Source organism: Pelodiscus sinensis, unplaced genomic scaffold (assembly GCF_049634645.1).
Source record: "Pelodiscus sinensis isolate JC-2024 unplaced genomic scaffold, ASM4963464v1 ctg151, whole genome shotgun sequence".
In the NCBI taxonomy this organism is placed as follows: Eukaryota; Metazoa; Chordata; order Testudines; family Trionychidae; genus Pelodiscus; species Pelodiscus sinensis.
The window spans coordinates 61,828-83,187 of NW_027465856.1; the positions used below are offsets into that span (position 1 = coordinate 61,828).

Below are 21,360 nucleotides of genomic sequence, written 5' to 3' on the forward strand. Positions count from 1 at the left end.
CACGCGGGCACCCAGCCGGGTACGGCTGTGAGACGGGGAGCCCACGCGGGCACCCAGCCAGGTACGGCTGTGAGACGGGGAGCCCACGCGGGCACCCAGCCAGGTACGGCTGTGAGACGGGGAGCCCACGCGGGCACCCAGCCAGGTACGGCTGTGAGACGGGGAGCCCACGCGGGCACCCAGCCGGGTACGGCTGTGAGACGGGGCGCCCACGCGGGCACCCAGCCGGGTACGGCTGTGAGACGGGGCGCCCACGCGGGCACCCAGCCGGGTACGGCTGTGAGACGGGGCGCCCACGCGGGCACCCAGCCGGGTACGGCTGTGAGACGGGGCGCCCACGCGGGCACCCAGCCGGGTACGGCTGTGAGACGGGGCGCCCACGCGGGCACCCAGCCGGGTACGGCTGTGAGACGGGGAGCCCACGCGGGCACCCAGCCGGGTACGGCTGCGAGACGGGGCGCCCACGCGGGCACCCAGCCGGGTACGGCTGTGAGACGGGGAGCCCACGCAGGCACCCAGCCAGGTACGGCTGTGAGACGGGGAGCCCACGCGGGCACCCAGCCGGGTACGGCTGTGAGACGGGGAGCCCACGCGGGCACCCAGCCGGGTACGGCTGTGAGACGGGGAGCCCACGCGGGCACCCGGCCGGGTACGGCTGTGAGACGGGGAGCCCACGCGGGCACCCGGCCGGGTACGGCTGTGAGACGGGGAGCCCACGCGGGCACCCGGCCGGGTACGGCTGTGAGACGGGGCGCCCACGCGGGCACCCGGCCGGGTACGGCTGTGAGACGGGGCGCCCACGCGGGCACCCGGCCGGGTACGGCTGTGAGACGGGGCGCCCACGCGGGCACCCGGCCGGGTACGGCTGTGAGACGGGGAGCCCACGCGGGCACCCGGCCGGGTACGGCTGTGAGACGGGGAGCCCACGCGGGCACCCGGCCGGGTACGGCTGTGAGACGGGGAGCCCACGCGGGCACCCGGCCGGGTACGGCTGTGAGACGGGGAGCCCACGCGGGCACCCGGCCGGGTACGGCTGTGAGACGGGGAGCCCACGCGGGCACCCGGCCGGGTACGGCTGTGAGACGGGGAGCCCACGCGGGCACCCGGCCGGGTACGGCTGTGAGACGGGGAGCCCACGCGGGCACCCGGCCGGGTACGGCTGTGAGACGGGGAGCCCACGCGGGCACCCGGCCGGGTACGGCTGTGAGACGGGGAGCCCACGCGGGCACCCGGCCGGGTACGGCTGTGAGACGGGGAGCCCACGCGGGCACCCGGCCGGGTACGGCTGTGAGACGGGGAGCCCACGCGGGCACCCGGCCGGGTACGGCTGTGAGACGGGGCGCTCGGCCACTCGCCTGACGCCCATCTTGCAGACCTCGCTTACCGCACCGGGGGAGTAACCCCTGCACGTGCGGAGTGGAACCGTAATCCCGGCCATTCACGCAGCATGAGCCGTGTCCACTCCAGGCCAAGGCCTCGGAGTCACTGTGGAGCGTTCTCGGAAAACACCCACCCAGGGTGCAGCAGTGGCCAAGAAAGCTAACGGCATGCAGGGAAGGGACAGCTAATAAACCAGTCAGTGTCCTAACGCCGCTGCACAGATCCCTGGTACACCCACACCTCGACTGCTGTGTGCAGGACTAGATGCATTAAAATTGGAGAAGGTGCTTAGGGACAGCAGCCATGGGAGGAGAGATGAAAAACCCTGGAACTGTTCAGCTTGGAAAAGAGACAGTGAGGGAGGGGTATGCTAGAGGGCTCTAAAAGGATGAGTTCTGTGGAGAAAATGATCCAAAAAGCATTATTTATCCCGTCATATAACACAGGAACCATGGGTTACCCAATACAAGTAATAGGCAGCAGGGTTAAAACAAGCCGAAGGAAGAACTACTACTTTCAAAGCACGGTCACCCTGTGGAACTCCTTGCCAGAGGATGTTGTGAAGGCCAAAAGGATAATGGGGTTCCAGAAGCACTAGATAAGCTGTAGTTGGACAGGTCCATCGATGGCTGCTGTCCAGGATGGACAGGGCTGCCCCCATGCTCTGGGTGGCTCTAGCCTCTGCCTGCCAGAAGCTGGGTTTGGACGGCTGGGGACGGATCACGCGATCGCTGCCCTGGCCATTCCTGAGTTCCTATGGCCCTGGGTGCAGGCAGAGCGAGAAGCACGCGGTACTGCCAAGCCACTGAGCAGCTTCTCCTCCCGGGCATGCCAGTCCCAGGCCCTGGGAGGGCCTCCCTGCATCTCAGCCCTGAGCGGGTGGCCGGGAGAGGGGGAGGCTTTTCAGGACGTGGTCCACGAGAGGCTTGTTGGTATTGGGCCCCGCCCTGCCCTACTCGGGTAGTGTCTCTAGACCACCCTGCTGGCAATTCAGCTGTGAGCCCCCTGCCCGCAGCCCAGCCACGCTGGTGCCAGGCACCTGGACTCTGCCCGCAGGGGCCGCAGTGCAGTGCCGCAAACCCCAGCATCTCCCCTTGGCCTGGGCCCGCAGGTGCTAGGCTGGGCCACGTCCTTCCAGTGTCCGAGTGCTGCCCTGGGGCTGCGCTACACGCGGAGCCGGGCTCCTTTTCCCTTCTAGGCCGCCAGCTCCACCGTTCATGGAGCCTTTTGCTTCTGGGTTCCAGGCTGAAATGGGGCAGTGGTGGGCCTGGGGACGGGGTGGTTTCCATAGACCCTGGAGACTGTCTTTGGCTGAAAAGCACCAGGCGTGCCTGTGCCCCTGCACAAGATCAAACCTGCATTTACAGGCAGCCACTCCCAGAATCCCCGCTAACAGCCCTTGACACTCGCCACCAGCCCAGCCACCTAGCACCCCAGTTCCAGTGAGAGTGTCGGAGCAAAGCTTGTAGCCCTGGCAACGTTCTTCTGCAGGGCAGCGAGTGAATGCTGGGCCTGAGGCCACTCCAAGGGGCTGTGCGTGGCTCCCGTGACCCTAGCTCTGAGGCAAGGCATGGGAAGGGGCTGCATGTGGCCCCCGTGGCCCTAGCTCTAAGGCAGGGGGAGGGGCTGCACGTGGCCCCCATGGTCCTAGCTTTGAGGCGAGGCAGGGGGAGGGGCTGTGCGTGGCTCCCGTGTTTGAGGCAGGGGGAGGGGCTGTGCGTGGCTCCCGTGTTTGAGGCAGGGGAGGGGCTGTGCGTAGCCCCTGTAGCCCTAGCTCTGAGGCGAGGCAGTGGGAGGGGCTGTGCATGGCTCCTGTGTTTGAGGCAGGGGAGGGGCTGCACGTGGCCCCCGTGGTCCTAGCTCTGAGGGGAGGCAGGGGGAGGGGCTGCATGTGGCCCCCGTGGTCCTAGCTCTGAGGGGAGGCAGGGGGAGGGGCTGCACGTGGCCCCCGTGGTCCTAGCTCTGAGGGGAGGCAGGGGGAGGGGCTGCACATGGCCCCCGTGGTCCTAGCTCTGAGGGGAGGCAGGGGGAGGGGCTGCACGTGGCCCCCGTGGTCCTAGCTCTGAGGCGAGGCAGGGGGAGGGGCTGCACGTGGCCCCCGTGGTCCTAGCTCTGAGGGGAGGCAGGGGGGGGGCTGCACGTGGCCCCCGTGGTCCTAGCTCTGAGGCGAGGCAGGGGGAGGGGCTATTTCCGAGAGCCAGCATCTTGTAACCAGCTTGTGAATCTCATTTCCCCTCATCGCAAGCCCTGGGGCTGAACTGTGCAATAGCGGGGAGGTGGCCCCCCGGCCAGTGCACGCTAGCCAGGCCCAGAGTCTCCCCTCGGGCCTGGCGTGGGGCACGGGCCTGGAGGGCAGGCGGCTCCTGCGAGTCCCAGTGTGCCCTGCCCTCCGGGGCGTGGGAAAGGACGGCTCACGCTGGCGCGACTGGGGCCAGCCGCGGAATGGGCTCTAGGAAGAAGCCAGACACAGGCCAGGCAGGCCCCACGGGGCAGGAGACTTACCCCCTCCCCATGGCCCCAGCAGTGAGCGGCGGCTGCTCATACAGGTGGGTGATGGTCCCTGCAGCCAGCACCGCTCCTGTTTCACTAGCTGGCGTGTGCGAGCCCCTCCCCCCGTGGCACTGAGGCCTCTGACCGAGAACGATGAGGCTGCTGGGCTGCCTTAGTGGGAGCCAGTCGGCTTTTCGCTCACCTTGCAAGGCTCGAGCGCTGAGCCCGAGCCCCAGACGACCGGCGCGACCCCTGCCCCCGTGTTGCTGTGGCCGGGGCCGGTCCTGGACTTGCAGCCCACTTGCCTTGCGAGAGACTGTGGCTGGGCTCTGCCAGGCTGGCACGGGGCGTGCCGTGGACTCGGCCCTTCGGCAGCAGCGAGACCAGCCCCCGGGACCCTTCCTCCCTGCCTGGCCAACGGGCCCCAGCGTCTGACTGTGTTTGCTCTACACAGATACCCAGCCCCAGCAGAACAGCAACCCCTTCGGACGCTACTGAGCCAGGAGGGAGACGGCGCTGGACTGGCTGTTCCCCGGGCACCGTGTTCTGCAGCTGCCTTGCTCGGCGGGCAGGGAGCGAGTTTCTCACACACTCTTTTTACTCCGGTTTCTACAAAGGGTTTGGTGCCTGTGTGGTCGTAGCCCCCTCCCCCCGTTTCAGTTTTTACTGAGTTTTTAGTATTTTTGTTAAAATAATGATTAAGACATTGTAAGATTTTGTACTTTATTTATACCAGATGAAACCCTGTATTGCAGACGTGCTCAGACAAATACAGAGCGCTTACTTTGCAGCCGGGTGCGTGTGTGTTCCGAGTGGGGGCCCTTTCCCCGCCCAGCCTCGCCCCGGGGCCCGGCCCCTCCGGACGCCAGATCGCTCGCTCTTTCTCAGAAGTGTGTCGCACCATTCCCGCTCCTCAGTGCGTGCCTAGGCCAGCTCACCAGGCTGGTGTGGGGCAGGCCTGCTTCTTCATGCCCTTTGGCCCCGCCGGCTCCTCCAGTGGGTAGCTGGACACATCTGCCTCTTCTGGAGGCTAGTGAGAATTCTGCCGTTTCCGTCAGTGCCACGGGCCGGATATTTAATGTATTTCAATTGTCCTGGTGTCCGTTCCCTTCCCTTGTCCATTTCCCACAGTTCCTACCTTCTGATTTACGGTCATCGCTGGTCGTTCCCGTCTGCTGCTGTTACCACTTTTCAAGCGGCTTTCCCTTCCCCTCCCAACCAGTTCGGGTTTGAGCCTTCTTCCTCTTCCTCCTGCTGGGGGCTTGGCTTTTTTGGTACCTGGGACGTTGTTCTTCAGTGATTCCCAATGATCATTCCCATTTCCTGATAACATGCTTCCTCCCAGCTGATTGGCTGATCATTGTTTTCAGCTTTGTGAAATTGGCCTATTAAAAACCAGTTAAAGAATAACTGCTCCAGCCTTTATTCTGCTCGTCCAGTGTAGATGTGATCAAAATACCATCCCCCGTCACCTGTGAGCAGTCCTCTGTGTCCGTGGGGACGAGATCGTGTGCAGCTTTCCTCCCTGTCAATTGCACAAGTTCTTGGGTTAGGACATTGTCATCGTTTGAGTCCTGGTGGCATGAGCGTGCCAGCATCTGCCACTCACATTGCAGTTCTCAGTGACCATCACGCAGCCCCCCTCGCACATCATAAATACATGCACAAGGAGGCGGTTTTTCTGGTCCCTGCTGTGCTGTGCTGGTCTGTGGCCAACACGACTCACCCCCCTTCTTGTGCGCTCAAAGCCCAAGATCCTGAACGCTCGTCAGAGAGGTGGGGAACGCCGTACCGCCCTCCCCCCTTCGCCCACTGCATAGGTGAGTGGCTGGCTGTACTGTTCCGGCTGCGCGCCCCGCCCTGCCCCGCCGTCTCCTTAATCCCAATGACACGGATCATTCCGGTTCCTTTTGTTTGTTACCCCGTGCGAGGCGCCTGGGATCAGCGGTTCAGTCACTTCTCTTCCGGACCGTTGGCTTGAGTCACTTACTTTCAACCTGCTGTTTTCTGCGGAGTGCTCCCGTCTTCCCTCCTTTTACCCTTCCCTCCCCCAGCCCTGACGGTTCTAACCAGGGTCCCAGACATTGGTCCCCTTCTGCTGAGGTGAAGGCCAACCACATTGTCCAGCCACATCCTGGGCCAGGGGGTCACTTCCAGAACGTTCTGGCTCCCTCGGGGGTGGGACAGGGAGGCTCTCCAAGCAGATCACATGGACGTTCTCTAGCTGGCTTCCGAAGTCACCTCCTGGCTGTCACCAGCGCTGCTAGATCGCCTCGGCCACGCACCCTGCCACGCAGCTTCTGGCCAGCTCGGCTCTGGGGCGGGGCACCTGGCTGCTTTGCCCCTGATCTGTGCAGACTGTTCTCAGGGGAATCAGCCGCACTGAATCTCCAGCAGGGCTGCCCTTCTCTGGGTACGGTCCTGCAGCCTGGCCAAGTTGCCATGTCCACATGTGTCCTGTGTCTTTCCGTTCCTTTGGGACGGCTGGATCTTGAGAGACCATCCATCGCTGCCATAGTGAATCACAGCGCTGGCCCTCTGGCCCACGGCCCTGTCTTCCAATGCAAGCTGAGCAGAACCGGGCCGTTCCTGCGTGATCCATCCAGTGCCAGCCTCTGGCTGTCAATCGGAAACGCGTCACAAACTCGTCCCACTGCTGTTCTCTCTGGTGGCCATAGGTGGCTGATCCTCGTGTCTCCTGGGGCCATGGCCTTCCGCTTCTGGTGGTTACAAGTGCCCAGTATCCCCTTTGTCTCCAATTCCGTGGAGGCCAGCTCCTTTCGCCTTGAACCCGGGTCCTCGCCTTTCCCACCCCGGCTGCCTAGGAGCTCTTCAGCTGCTCTGATCCTCGGTAGCGTCTCAGCTTGCTCCTTCAGTACGAGACTCGCCACAGCTCCGCTGCCAGCCTGCGTCCCTGCGTCGGCCAGAGCACGTGGCCCGGGCTCTCCACAACGCCCCTCCCTTGCGGTCTCTGAACCTAGCTGGGCCAGCCAACCTGGAGCCCAGGCTACAGCTCCCCTGCTTCACCGAGTTCTTCCCCATCTCTCCCCAGCGCCCCATCTGACAGGAGCCTCTCGCTTCTCCATCCTCGCCCTGGTGTAGGGCCCAAGGCCGCCTCCGGTGTAGCCAGCACCAGCCACACACTTCTCTGGGCTTCCCCGCCCGGGGGTGATGCATGTCTGGGGTAGGTTGGTCAGCACGAGGCAGGCCCTGGGCAGGACGGCAGCCAGCATGCGGATTGCTCCGTCTGGAAGCTGGCTGGCTGGTGCCCTGTGTTGTGGGAGCGTGGGCCTGGCCCTGCTGTGATAACCAGCCAAGTGGCTGGCCAGGTCTCCGATCAGGGTGACCATCTTGCCCCGTGCTGAATACAGGACACCTGATAAAATGACTCCTGTTCACGCGAGCTCAGTGGCAGGCGCTCAGAAGAGTGAAGTTCAAACACTCACAGTGACGGAAGTTGACTGAGCCTGTTAAACGTAAACACTGTGGAGCGGGATTCTTGCTATTTACTTTTTTCTCTGTGAGGTGTGAGGGTTCACGGGCAGAGGGACACACACAGACTCCTGTGACCAACCAACCTGAGCCTCCCTAGCTGGCACGCTGTATGCCACGGAGGGAGCCATGGGTCCACGCTGTATGCCACGGAGGGAGCCAGGGGTCCACGCTGTATGCCACGGAGGGAGCCAGGGGTCCACGCTGTAGCCACGGAGGGAGCCATGGGTCCACGCTGTAGCCACGGAGGGAGCCAGGGGTCCACGCTGTATGCCACGGAGGGAGCCATGGGTCCATGCTGTAGCCACGGAGGGAGCCAGGGGTCCACGCTGTAGCCACGGAGGGAGCCAGGGGTCCACGCTGTATGCCACGGAGGGAGCCATGGGTACATGCTGTATGCCACGGAGGGAGCCAGGGGTACACGCTGTATGCCACGGAGGGAGCCAGGGGTCCACGCTGTAGCCACGGAGGGAGCCAGGGGTCCACGCTGTATGCCACGGAGGGAGCCAGGGGTCCACGCTGTATGCCACGGAGGGAGCCAGGGGTACACGCTGTATGCCACGGAGGGAGCCAGGGGTACACGCTGTAGCCACTAATTGGATATTAGGAGGAACTCTGTCCCTAGGGGGGGAGCACTGGGCTGGGTTCCTGAGGGAGGGGGAGTCTCCATCCCTAGGTGTTTCAGCCCCGGCTGGGAGGGTTGTTTCGGGGTTGGTCCTGCCTGGGGCGGGGGCCGGACCTGGCATTCTAGGGTTTGTGCCAGTGGTTGTGTGCAGTCTGGAAATGCCAAGCAGGGCTGGACTGGCTGCGCGGGGTGGCTCACCGATGGGCCTGCTGCCGGCTTTTCTAAGGATGCTGAAAGCGGCTCAGCTAGTCGTGTAGTCGCTACAGTTTGTACCGACTGGCGACAGCAGCGCTCTGCAGAGCCGCACGGGGGAGCTGCCGGAGCCGGCTCGAGCTGGGACTGAGCAGCCCTGCCTCGTGCCCGCTCTGGACTCCTGTGCTGTGGCCCTGCATGTTAAATGCAACGAGGGCCGCCGGGCCTTGCTACCTTGAAAATGCAGAGATCAGGACGGCTCGGCCGGCGTCCAGCAGCCCCTGCCCACCTGTGACGGCGAGTCGGGGACCCCCCGATTCTGCTCCCCGGCCGCAGCAAGACGAGGCCCCGCCAGCCAGTGGAACGGGGGGTTATTGCTCCTTCAGGGCACAGCCCAGCGCAGCTGCCGTGTGGTTACAGCAGTCTGGGCCAGGCAGCCCTAGCCCCCTTGAGATGGGGGCCCAGGCCCCGACCCCTCAGGACTCAGCTTAGTCTCCTCTCTTCTTCGTGGCCTTCCCTTGTTCACACCCCTTGGGCCATGGACTAGGACAGAAGGGCCTCAGGGCGCCCCCCCCCCCCCCCCCCCCGCTGGGCAGCGCTTACAGACGCAGGCCAGTAGGGGTCACCCCCCGTCCACACAGTGACTAGCGAATGCCCAGCAGGGTGGGCCCAGCGCCCCCCCACGTCACACCCCCACAAACGGCTGCTGCAAACGGGCTGCTTGGTGGCAGCAGCCCCTGTCCACGGGGGCCCAGCAGCGTCCCCTGGCCCCCTTCCAGGCCCTCTGATAGAGGCAGCGGGTGGGGTGGCAGGTGACACCCTGGTGATGGGGCTGGGGGGAGCCCACTTTTAAGCCGGCGGGGAGGGGACCCTGGGCCTGGCGGGGCGGCCCCCTCTGCCCCTGCTGTGCTGCTGCTTGTGAAACGCACAAGAGCCCTGGGGGCCGAGGCGCTGCCCAGGGAAGGGGGCTGCCCCCCATGCAGACGGCTCGCCAGCCCCTTCCTGCCCTTGTCGCTGCTCAACGCCCCCGGGCTTGTGCTCATCAGTTCCCAGTGGCCCCAGCCGGCCCCGAGCCCCCCGCCCCGTGGAACTGGGCTGCCCCTCCCTGGAGGGCACAGACTCGGCCGCCTGCTGCAAGGAGCGCGGGGCCTCGGGGCCGGTGAAAGGCGGCGCTGGCCTCGCAGGGTCACAGCAGCCTCCAGGGCTCCCTCCCAAGCGCCCCGCCCCCCGGCCTCGCCCCCTAGCGCGGAGACGAGAGCAGGTGGCCCCGCTGGAGCCTCCGGGAGAGACCGGGCCCCGCAGGGACAGGCCCTGCCACCCCGGGGCACCTGGCCCCCCTGGAGCAACCCGCCCCCCGGCCTGGGGCGACGGGCGCAGCTGTTTCTGGGCAGGGGCCGATGGGGGACGCGCAGCTCAGCTCAGGAGCCCCCGCGGAGTCCTGGCTGCTCCTCGTCCCCTGCAGCACCAGGGCCGGCACCGCGGGGGGGGCTCGCTGCGCACCAGCCTTTGCTCGTTGCGCCGGCAGGACGGGCCCGCTGGGTCCGCGGCAGCCGCCGGGACTTGCTCAGAGCTGGCTCTGCCCAGGGCCGCACTGTGCTGGGGGCACCTGCGGGCCGAGAGCGGGGGAGCCGGGCCCCCAAGCAAACAGCCCCGCTGGCTGGGCTGCCCTGGGGGAGCTGCTCGAAGCCCCCCCCCATCATTATGTAGGGCCACCGAGAGCAGCGGCTTCCCCTCCCGGCTGTGCGGGACCAAGGCCAGCCTGGCTCCCTGGAGGTGAATGGCTCCACACAGAGCTCCACTGCCCCCAGGCGTGGCAGCCACGCCCCCACTCAGCCCCCCCCCCGGGCGTGGCAGCCACGCCCCCACTCAGCCCCCCCCGGGCGTGGCAGCCACGCCCCCACTCAGCCCCCCCGGGCGTGGCAGCCACGCCCCCACTCAGCCTCCCCCCGGCGTGGCAGCCACGCCCCCACTCAGCCCCCCCCTGGGCGTGGCAGCCACGCCCCCACTCAGCCCCTCGGTATAACACCCACGTCCCCACACCACCCCTGAGCATGGCACATCCCCACGTGGCCCTTGGCTGTGGCACATCCCCACAGGACCCCTAGACATGGCACGTCCCCACAACAGTGAAGCTCTACAGTCAAGTCATGTCCTGTGCTGCCGGAACTGACGGTGACTTGAGTCGATGAACCAGCATGCACCTGAGGGGGGGCTGTCCCAGCTCTGGTGCCCGGCAGACAGGCTGTGTGGGGGGCAGGGGGAGCTGCCTTGGCCTGGGAGGAGCAGGAGAGGAGGTGTGGGGGAGACATGGCTCTGGACGGGGGAGAGGGGCGCGGGAGACCCTGCTGGGGCTGGTAGGGTGGGGCTGGCCATGGCACAGCTCCCATCCAGGGCATGTGGGATCGGAGCGCTCCTGAAGGATTGTGGCTCACCAAAGGCTCGTCCCGTGTGGGGGCCAGCTCGTAGAGGCGTGGTCGGGGGGGGGCTGGTGGACAAGGAGCCAGCAGCTGCAGCCACAGGGCCAGGGCCACATGCTGGGGGCCGCGTGAAACCCCCATGCGACTTTGGAGAACACGGCTCCCAGCCGTGTGGGGGGGGGAGCGGGAGGAGGCAGAGGGCAGGCACTTCACAGAGCTGGGGGACGGAGCAGAGGGGCTTGGCAAGGGCCTAATGCCAGGGGGCAGGGCAGAGAGGGAGGCGCAGCGGCAAATGGTGCGCTCCAGCACAGGCTGAACCCCCTAGCCAGGCACCCTGGGGCCCAGGCCAGGGCTGAGCCGGGCTCGGTGTTGTCTGGCAGCATCACCAGCCCTGCCCCCGCCCGCCCCAGCACTGCCTGGGCCCTCCCGCCTGCCACGAAATGCCCCCCCCCAGCACTGCCTGGGCCCTCCCGCCTACCACGAAATGCCCCCCCCCAGCACTGCCTGGGCCCTCCCGCCTGCCACGAAATGCCCCCGCCCGCCCCAGCACTGCCTGGGCCCTCCCGCCTGCCACGAAATGCCCCCCCCCAGCACTGCCTGGGCCCTCCCGCCTGCCACGAAATGCCCCCCCCCAGCACTGCCTGGGCCCTCCCGCCTGCCACGAAATGCCCCCCCCCAGCACTGCCTGGGCCCTCCCGCCTGCCACGAAATGCCCCCCCCCCCAGCACTGCCTGGGCCCTCCCGCCTGCCACGAAATGCCCCCCCCCAGCACTGCCTGGGCCCTCCCGCCTGCCACGAAATGCCCCCCCCCAGCACTGCCTGGGCCCTCCCGCCTGCCACGAAATGCCCCCCCCAGCACTGCCTGGGCCCTCCCGCCTGCCACGAAATGCCCCCCCCAGCACTGCCTGGGCCCTCCCGCCTGCCACGAAATGCCCCCGCCCGCCCCAGCACTGCCTGGGCCCTCCCGCCTGCCACGAAATGCCCCCGCCTCCCCCAGCACTGCCTGGGCCCTCCCGCCTGCCACGAAATGCCCCCGCCCGCCCCAGCACTGCCTGGGCCCTCCCACCTGCCACGAAATGCCCCCGCCCGCCCCAGCACTGCCTGGGCCCTCCCGCCTGCCACGAAATGCCCCCGCCTCCCCCAGCACTGCCTGGGCCCTCCCGCCTGCCACGAAATGCCCCCGCCCGCCCCAGCACTGCCTGGGCCCTCACGCCTGCCACGAAATGCCCCCGCCCGCCCCAGCACTGCCTGGGCCCTCCCACCTGCCACGAAATGCCCCCCCCAGCACTGCCTGGGCCCTCCCACCTGCCACGAAATGCCCCCCCCCAGCACTGCCTGGGCCCTCCCGCCTGCCACGAAATGCCCCCGCCCACCCCAGCACTGCCTGGGCCCTCCCGCCTACCACGAAATGCCCTCGCCCCTCCACCCAGCACTGCCTGGGCCCTCCCGCCTGCCACGAAATGCCCCCCCCCAGCACTGCCTGGGCCCTTCCGCCTGCCACGAAATGCCCCCCCCCAGCACTGCCTGGGCCCTCCCGCCTACCACGAAATGCCCCCGCCCGCCCCAGCACTGCCTGGGCCCTCCCGCCTGCCACGAAATGCCCCCGCCCGCCCCAGCACTGCCTGGGCCCTCCCACCTGCCACGAAATGCTCCCCCCCCAGCACTGCCTGGGCCCTCCCGCCTGCCACGAAATGCCCCCGCCCGCCCCAGCACTGCCTGGGCCCTCCCGCCTGCCACGAAATGCTCCCCCCCCAGCACTGCCTGGGCCCTCCCGCCTGCCACGAAATGCCCCCCCCCAGCACTGCCTGGGCCCTCCCGCCTGCCACGAAATGCCCCCCCCCAGCACTGCCTGGGCCCTCCCGCCTGCCACGAAATGCCCCCGCCCGCCCCAGCACTGCCTGGGCCCTCCCGCCTGCCACGAAATGCCCCCGCCCGCCCCAGCACTGCCTGGGCCCTCCCGCCTGCCGCGAAATGCCCCCACCCGCCCCAGCACTGCCTGGGCCCTCCCGCCTGCCACGAAATGCCCCCCCCCCCCAGCACTTCCTGGGCCCTCCCGCCTGCCACGAAATGCCCCCGCCCGCCCCAGCACTGCCTGGGCCCTCCCGCCTGCCACGAAATGCCCCCCCCCCCAGCACTGCCTGGGCCCTCCCGCCTGCCACGAAATGCCCCCGCCCGCCCCAGCACTGCCTGGGCCCTCCCGCCTGCCGCGAAATGCCCCCACCCGCCCCAGCACTGCCTGGGCCCTCCCGCCTGCCACGAAATGCCCCCCCCCCAGCACTTCCTGGGCCCTCCCGCCTGCCACGAAATGCCCCCGCCCGCCCCAGCACTGCCTGGGCCCTCCCGCCTGCCACGAAATGCCCCCCCCCCAGCACTGCCTGGGCCCTCCCGCCTGCCACGAAATGCCCCCCCCCAGCACTGCCTGGGCCCTCCCGCCTGCCGCGAAATGCCCCCACCCGCCCCAGCACTGCCTGGGCCCTCCCGCCTGCCACGAAATGCCCCCGCCCCTCCACCCAGCACTGCCTGGGCCCTCCCGCCTGCCACGAAATGCCCCCGCCCCTCCACCCAGCACTGCCTGGGCCCTCCCGCCTGCCACGAAATGCCCCCCCCAGCACTGCCTGGGCCCCCCCCCCAGCACTGCCTGGGCCCTCCCACCTGCCACGAAATGCCCCCGCCCCTCCACCCAGCACTGCCTGGGCCCTCCCGCCTACCACGAAATGCCCTCACCCCTCCACCCAGCACTGCCTGGGCCCTCCGCCTGCCACGAAATGCCCCCGCCCACCCCAGCACTGCCTGGACCCTCCCGCCTGCCACGAAATGCCCCCGCCTCCCGCAGCACTGCCTGGGCCCTCCCGCCTGCCACGAAATGCCCCCCGCCCACCCCAGCACTGCCTGGACCCTCCCACCTGCCACGAAATGCCCCCACCCGCCCCAGCACTGCCTGGGCCCTCCCGCCTGCCACGAAATGCCCCCGCCTCCCGCAGCACTGCCTGGGCCCTCCCGCCTGCCACGAAATGTCAGACCCTTAGAGCAGAGCAAGACGGGAACTGAGTCACCCTGGGCCTAGGAGATTGCGCAGACCCGGCCTCTGGAAAGTGCCGCTCCGAGTGGCACGGTGCCGAATGGAGCAAAGCAGCCGGTGAAGGAATCCGTGGGGCTGGTGCCGCCCAAGGAGAAGGCACCAGGTCAGGGTACCGGCGTCTCATCCAAGCTGAGCGCAGCGCTGTGGGCTCATGTGCAGCCCCTCTGGGTGTCGGACGCCACCCCAGGCAGCCGGACGCGCGGGACGGTTCCACAGCGCCCTCGAGTCAAGGCCCCCAGACGCCATGGGGCCGTTCCTACCCGCCCTGCTCTGCGCTAGAGGGGGAGTCCCTCAGGCCTTGGCAAGGGGACGTGACTTACTGAGGGAGGGCGGGTGCTTGGCCCCACCCAATATGCGTTAGGTCGCCAAGAGCAACGTGGGCTGCTAGGTGCCTTCCCAAGGAGACCCTGATGCTTGCGCAACAAGCAGAGCAAGGCAGGGCCTGAGGCGCCGGGCGTTGCCCTGCTACCCTCACAGAGCCGATGCTCCTAGCGAGGTGGCCGTGGGACGCTAGGCCAGCAGGGCGCAGGCAGGAGGTGCCCACATAAGATGTGAACCTACTGAAAGACGCGTGAGGCCATGGCCAATGCCCGAGCCCCTCCCATCTCAACTCGGCCCTATGGGGTGAACCTCTAGGCCCAAAGCCGGCGGAGTTGGGGGAGTTCCCAACCCCATGCAACAGAACTAGGTCCAGCAGCTCTTCGGGACCCTCTGAGATGCCTTATCCAGCCAGCCTGGGTCCTGGCCACATCGCACCAGAGCCAGGAGAGAGACGCTCACCAGCCCCTGCCGGGAGAGATGCGGGGCGGCGTCCGACAAGAGCAGGCCTGGGACGGGCGCGAGTGGAAGAGTCCCATCGTCCCGGTGCCAAAACCCAACGAGGCCATCGGGTTCGGCATCGATTTCCAGCAGGTCACTGCTGCGTCCCGTTGCGATGCCTAGCCAATGCCCCGGGCCCAAGAGCGGCTGGGTGGGCCACATGCTTATCGGCCATCGACTTGACAACAGGGTCCTAGGAAATAGCCCCCAGGGCCTTTCCCACACCCGCTGGCCCCTGCCAGGCCATTCGCACTGCGTGGGCAGCTGCCGCCTGCCAGAGGCGGAGGAACAAACTGCTACTCCCATGACCAGCACGCAGCGGCATCACTTCCAGGCCGTTCTTCAGGCCCCAGAGGTGACTTGCCTCGGGCACAGGGAGGGGGACGTTACAACCTGTGACTGGCAAAGTACGAGCTTTGGCAGCGACTCCAGCGCCGGACTGGGCGACGATTGCAGCGCTAGTGAGTGCTCCCAGCCCGTCGGGCGAGACGGGCAGGCCAGCGAGAGGGGTGACTAGTGCGAGAGCCAGTCCTAGCACCCACTGCGCTTTCCAAAGAGCACACACTCCAGAGACGCTGCGGGCGTGGGGCTCGGAGCCGCGTTAGCCCAAGAGGTGCATGGGGAAGAACTACCAGGTTTGTTCCTGAGCCAGCAGCTATTCCCTAGGGAAACGGCTTATTCCACGGCCGAGAGAGGCCTTAGCGGTAAAACAGGTCTTGCCGTATTACCTGCTGGGAACAACCTTCAAGCTGTGACAGATCACGCACCCCTCCGGTGGCTCAACAACTCAAAGACCAACCCCCAGTCACGCCGTGGTATTGCTCCCTACAACCTTATGATTTCCACATGTTCATCGGCCAGGCAAGGCCCAGGCCAGTGTGGATTTCTCTTCTAGGTTGGGCGAAGACGAGAATGCCACCCGGGTGTGTGATGGGCTGTGCATACCCCGCCCAGAACCAGGTGGGGTTAAACCCTGTGGGCGGAGGAAGTCCCGCCCCTCCACTCAAACTGGGCATGCTCCAACTGCTGGAGCAGTATAAAAGAGAGCTGCTCAGCTCATTCTCAGCTGGCCACTGGAGGAGAAGGACCTTCAGCTGGAGCACCTGAGTCCTGCCAGATGGAGACCCAGACAAGAGCCAGGAACCCCGGAGACTGCTGTGAGCTACCAGCGTGGGAGGAGCCCCACGGACAGGCAGCTGCAGGGGAACCTGAGCACCCAGAAACCACATAGGACATCACCCCCCCAACACTGGTAGGAAGTGACCCAGAGAGTGAGATCTCCCACCCCGGGGCCAGATACCCGGCCGAGCGAGTGGTAGAACGCTCTGCCACTCACAGGGCCCTGGGTCAGGACCCGGTGGGATAGGGTGGGCCCGGGTCCCCCTACCAGGGCTGTTGCCCCCAAACTCCTACTGACTCTAACCATTAGTGTGTGCTGCCCTGAACCAAGGGCTACCCCTCATTGACTCTAGCCATTAGGCTGTGCTGCTACTCCTTATTGACACTGGCCATGCTGCCCTGCCCTAAAGGCTATCCTATTAACTCTAGCTATTGGGCTGTACTACCCTAGATGGAGGGTTGTTTTTCACCCAGCAGCCGACTAGGCAGCATCCACACCCCTGGGCACCCTCCCTCATCAGGGGCTGCCGCCGCCTCCCTTAAGGAACAGGGTGGGAGGTGGGCAGGGGGACTGGCATAGCTCGACACCACGGTGCTTCTTAGGGCCAGTTTGCCGAGAGCCGTGGCAGCGAGTGAGCCTGCTCAGAGGAGGAGAAATGGCTGGAGTGAGCGGGCCAGGAACGTTGCCGGGAGCATCTGTGCCTGAAGTTGGGGAGGACAGGCTGGCTGGTCGAAACTGGAACCGTATGGGCTCTTCGTGATGCTGACAGTGGTGGCTGAGGAATAGCCCCAGGGCTCCCTGGAGGGCGTGGCAGAGGGGCCCGTTATTGGGTAACCCCGTCTCCCCTGTAAGAGCAGGGCTGGGCCTGGTTCCCACGAAGGCCTTGGAGCCGCGTCTGAGGAGAGGCAGGGGACGTGAGGTCTCTCCCATGGGGACACGGAGCGGAGACCCCCCCCATCACTGACATGAGCAGGACCCTGGAGCACTGGCAGGGGCCTGGAGGCAGAGCCAATGCCCAGCAGGGGCCATAACCCCCCTGCAAATCTGGCCCCTCCCCAGCCTGTGGAGCCCAGACGTGTCCTTGGGGCTGAAGGGGGAACGGGTGCCACGAGCTGCCCCTACGGGGAGGACACAGACTCCAGGCTGCAGATGATCCCAGGGCAGCTGAGGGCTCCTGTGTGAAGGGGACAGAGCCAGACTGAGGAGACTCCGCCGCTGGGCCAGCATGGGCCTGGCTGGACGGCTCCCTCCTCGGCCCAGCTCTGTCCTGAGCGCACCGCGGGGACAGGGACAGGAAGTCTCCATAGGCCGGGGAGGGGCTGCAGTGGGGTGGGGGGGGAGAGCAGAGTCTGAGCCCTTGGAGGGGCCCCGCCCTCTGAGAAGGGGCCTGGTGCCCACATGCCTCCTGGCTTGCTCCAGCAGCAGCTGCCTAGGCACGTCTCCGGCCCCACGGGCTCTTCCTCAGGGCTTTACAAGTGGAGCATTTTCCTGCCTCTGCCCGGCCACGCGGCCCCGGCGGGCTCGCTCCTGGGGGCGGGGCAGCGCGGGAAGCAAAGGCCCCAGCATGCAAACAGTCCAGGGCCCGAACTCACGGTGCTCGTGTCCCTGGGCCGCGCGCTCCGCCGCCAGGGCAGGGTGGCCAGAGGCACTGGCCTGGGGGGGAGCAGGCCGGTGGTGCTAAGGGACGACCCCTCCGCCCGCCGGCAGCAGGGCACTGACCAGCAGGGCCTGGCTCTGGCCGTGGCTCCGGGGGGTGTGGGCTGCTCGCCCGGTCGTGACTAGACAGCCCAGCTGCAGCACGTCGCCAGGGGGCTGGTGCAGACCCTGCTGATGGCCAATAGGCCAAGCGCAAAGAGCTGCGTCCCCGCAGACGGCTTGAGGGCAGGCTCTCTGGGCCCCTCCGGCCCGTCACGCCGAGAACCCCTCGTGCGCCCAACGGGGAGAGGGCCGCATCACGGGCTGGTGCTGAGGCTGCAGGGGACTCGGGGAGCCCCGCCCCCCTGGCTGGGATGCGGCAGTCTCCACGGCGAGGGTTTCCAGGTGGGGTGGGTCCGGCACAGAGACGCTGGCTGGGCCACCTCCACCGGGCCGGGGGTGCAGCCCATGTGGCCCTGGAGGCTTTGCTTAGTGCGGCTGTGCAGGGCCGCTGTCCTGCCAGCACTCGGGGATTGTGCCTGGCCCTAGGTCAGAGAGCAGCTGTGCAAAGGCACTTGCTGTGTGAGCAGGCTCTGAGCCTTGCCCCTGCCCCTGCCCATCGGGCGTGGCCTCAGGACCTGCAGAGACGGCTGCTTCCCTGGGCCGTGACCGCTGTCCCTGCAGCTGCAGGTGAATCCCCGCTCCCGCCCCTCTGGACTGGAGCCTCCACAGACAGGAAGGGGCTGAGGGCCAGAGAGCAGGTGCATCGGCCCAGCAGGCGGCTCTAGGGCAGCGCTCTGGCTTGGGCAGGCTGGAGTAGACCGCTGCACCCCACCCAGTGGCAGCCCCGTGCCTAAGTGTCCGTGCGCCCCAGAGCTCCCACTTGCCACTTGGACAGAGCTGGCCTGGGGCCCGTGAGCTGGAGGCCAAAGCGCCAGGTGCCTTCCAAGCAAAGCAAACTCTGAGCTGAAGGCCCCTTCGAATCCCGCCCGGCCGGGGGAGCGTCCAGCCAGCTGGGCCCATGGACAGTTTGGGCTGCTGCCATCAGGCCCAATCCAGTGGGCAGTGCAGAGTCCCAGGAGCCAGGACGGGTTCCACGGAGGCATTTCCCTGGAGCACAAGTCTCTCGTGCGGAGCCGGCGCTGCTGGCGCTGGCAGGGTCATGCCAACACAGGACAGAGCTCATGGGATTCTGCACCGGCAGGGCCTGGATCCACCCTCAGTCCAGCGGGCGAGGCACCCGCGTGATGCTGAGCAGACAGACTCGGCCAGCTTGGCTCCTGCTGAGCAGAGGAAAGGGGCCAGTGTGGGGGTTCGCTGGTGCAGGGGATGCGCAGGGAGCGGCGTGGGGGTGGCTGGTGCAGGGGAGGCGTAGGGAGCGGCGTGGGGGTGGCTGGTGCAGGGGAGGCGTAGGGAGCGGCGTGGGGGTGGCTGGTGCAGGGGATGCGTAGGGAGCGGCGTGGGGGTGGCTGGTGCAGGGGAGGCGTAGGGAGCGGCGTGGGGGTGGCTGGTGCAGGGGAGGCGTAGGGAGCGGCGTGGGGGTGGCTGGTGCAGGGGATGCGTAGGGAGCGGCGTGGGGGCTCGCTGGTGCAGGGGATGCGTAGGGAGCGGCGTGGGGGTGGCTGGTGCAGGGGAGGCGTAGGGAGCGGCGTGGGGGTGGCTGGTGCAGGGGAGGCGTAGGGAGCGGCGTGGGGGTGGCTGGTGCAGGGGAGGCGTAGGGAGCGGCGTGGGGGTGGCTGGTGCAGGGGATGCATAGGGAGCAGTGTGGCGGGTGGCTGGTGCAGGGGAGGCGTAGGGAGCGGCGTGGGGGCTCGCTGGTGCAGGGGATGCATAGGGAGCAGTGTGGCGGGTGGCTGGTGCAGGGGAGGCGTAGGGAGCGGCGTGGGGGTGGCTGGTGCAGGGGATGCATAGGGAGCAGTGTGGCGGGTGGCTGGTGCAGGGGAGGCGTAGGGAGCGGCGTGGGGGTGGCTGGTGCAGGGGATGCGTAGGGAGCGGTGTGGGCTGGCTGGTGCAGGGGATGCGTAGGGAGCCGTGTGGGGGCCAAGGCTGTGGGGGGTGGCTGGTGCATGGGATGCGTAGGGAGCCGTGTGGGGGCCAAGGCTGTGGGGGGTGGCTGGTGCATGGGATGCGTAGGGAGCGGTGGGATTCACACAGAAGGGTTGCGGGGCGCTGGGGGGGCAGGGTTTCACACAGAGGGGTTGCAGGGGGCTGGGGGGGCAGGGATTCACATGGGGGTTGCGGGGGCTGGGGGGCAGGGATTCACATGGGGGTTGCGGGGGCTGGGGGGCAGGGATTCACACAGGAGCTGGGGGCAGGCAGGGCTGTGTGGGGCAGGGATTCACACAGGGGGCTGGGGGCGGGCAGGCAGGGCTGGGGGGCAGGGATTCACACAGGGGGCTGGAGGGCAGGGCTGTGTGGGGCAGGGATTCACACAGGGAGCTGGGGGCAGGCAGGGCTGTGTGGGGCAGGGATTCATACAGGGGCTGGGGGCGGGCAGGGATTCACACAGGGGGCTGGGGGCAGGCAGGGCTGTGTGGGGCAGGGATTCACACAGGGGGCTGGGGGCGGGCAGGGCTGTGTGGGGCAGGGATTCACACAGAGGGCTGGGGACGGGCAGGCAGGGCTGGGGGGGCAGGGATTCACACGCGGGGCGGGGGGGGCAGGGATTCACATGGGGGGCTGGGGGGCAGGGCGGGGGGGGCAGGGATTCACACGGGGGGCTGGGGGGGGCAGGGATTCACACGCGGGGCTGGGGGGGCAGGGCGGGGGGGGCAGGGATTCACACGGGGGGCTGGGGGGCAGGGATTCACACGCGGGGCTGGGGGGGCAGGGCGGGGGGGCAGGGATTCACACGGGGAGCTGGGGGGGCAGGGCGGGGGGGGCAGGGATTCACACGGGGGGCAGGGCGGGGGGGGCAGGGATTCACACGGGGGGCTGGGGGGGGCAGGGATTCACACGCGGGGCTGGGGGGGCAGGGCGGGGGGGGCAGGGATTCACACGGGGGGCTGGGGGGGGCAGGGATTCACACGGGGAGCTGGGGGGGCAGGGCGGGGGGGCAGGGATTCACACGGGGGGCTGGGGGGGCAGGGATTCACACGGGGAGCTGGGGGGGCAGGGCGGGGGGGGCAGGGATTCACACGCGGGGCTGGGGGGGCAGGGCGGGGGGGGCAGGGATTCACACGCGGGGCTGGGGGGGCAGGGCGGGGGGGGCAGGGATTCACACGGGGGGCTGGGGGGGGCAGGGATTCACACGGGGGGCTGGGGGGCAGGGCGGGGGGGGCAGGGATTCACACGGGGGGCGAGGGGGCAGGGCGGGGGGGGCAGGGATTCACACGGGGGGCTGGGGGGCAGGGCGGGGGGGGGCAGGGATTCACACGGGGGGCGGGGGGGCAGGGCGGGGGGGGCAGGGATTCACACGGGGGGCTGGGGGGCAGGGATTCACACGGGGGGCTGGGGGGGCAGGGATTCACACGGGGGGCTGGGGGGCAGGGCGGGGGGGCAGGAATTCACACGGGGGGCAGGGCGGGGGGGGGCAGGGATTCACACGGGGGGCGGGGCTCTGGGCCGGGGGGGCAGGTGCATTGCGGGGGGGCTGCGGCGGGGCCGGGCGCACGCGGAGGCGAGGGGGTTGCCGCGCGCCCCCGCCCCCGCCCGCCGTGCACGCGCCGCGCGCTCCCGGGGAGGGTCGGGCTGGGCTGAGCCGAGCAGCCTCCGGACCCGACATGGCGGAGCCACGCGGCCGCCCCCCCCGGGTGAGTCCGCGCGGGGCGCCGCGGGGGGGCCGCCGGGGCGGGGGGGGCTGGCTGGGGGTGGGCGGGGGAGGGCGGCGAGGGTTGGGGGGCGCCGGGGGGGCTGGGCGGGGGGGGAGCGGCGCTCCGCGCAGCCGGCGTTGCCATGGTGACGGTGTGAATGGGGGATTGTGCTGCGCTCAGCTGGCGGCTCCGCGCGGCCCGGCCCCCCCCGCCCCCCCCCGGGTCCGCGCCAGTCACCCCCCCCCCCCGCCCGCCCCCCCCCGGGCCCGCGCCAGTCACCCCCCCCCGCCCGGCCCCCCCGGCCCCGCGCCAGTCACCCCCCCCCTTCCCCCGCCCCCCCCCGCCCCCCACGGCCCCGC

General features: G+C 68.4%; 2 protein-coding genes and 1 long non-coding RNA gene across 6 annotated transcripts in view; all 3 read left to right on the top strand.

Annotated features, from left to right (window-relative positions):
* LOC102456235 (mediator of RNA polymerase II transcription subunit 12-like) overlaps positions 1-4,660 on the top strand; it is a gene marked incomplete at its 5' end in the record, with an annotated part of 65,568 nt that extends 60,908 nt beyond the window's left edge. The window contains 1 exon segment of the mRNA XM_075915674.1: positions 4,325-4,660. Within this exon segment, the coding sequence (XP_075771789.1) occupies positions 4,325-4,368 (44 nt within the window).
* Positions 4,661-14,686: 10,026 nt separating this feature from the next.
* On the top strand, positions 14,687-17,078 carry LOC142823906 (uncharacterized). Its single transcript, XR_012898973.1, has 2 exons — positions 14,687-15,746; positions 16,217-17,078. It is a non-coding gene; the product is annotated as an uncharacterized LOC142823906 (long non-coding RNA).
* Positions 17,079-20,849: 3,771 nt separating this feature from the next.
* The window catches only part of NLGN3 (neuroligin 3), a 124,170-nt gene continuing 123,659 nt past the window's right edge, over positions 20,850-21,360 (top strand). For 3 of the 4 annotated variants that reach the window (XM_075915671.1, XM_075915672.1, XM_075915673.1), the window contains exon 1: positions 20,851-21,001. The gene's annotated coding sequence lies outside the window, so the exon portion shown is untranslated. Of the gene's footprint in view, positions 21,002-21,360 lie in introns of all 4 variants that reach the window. The other variant, XM_075915670.1, reaches the window with a different exon arrangement.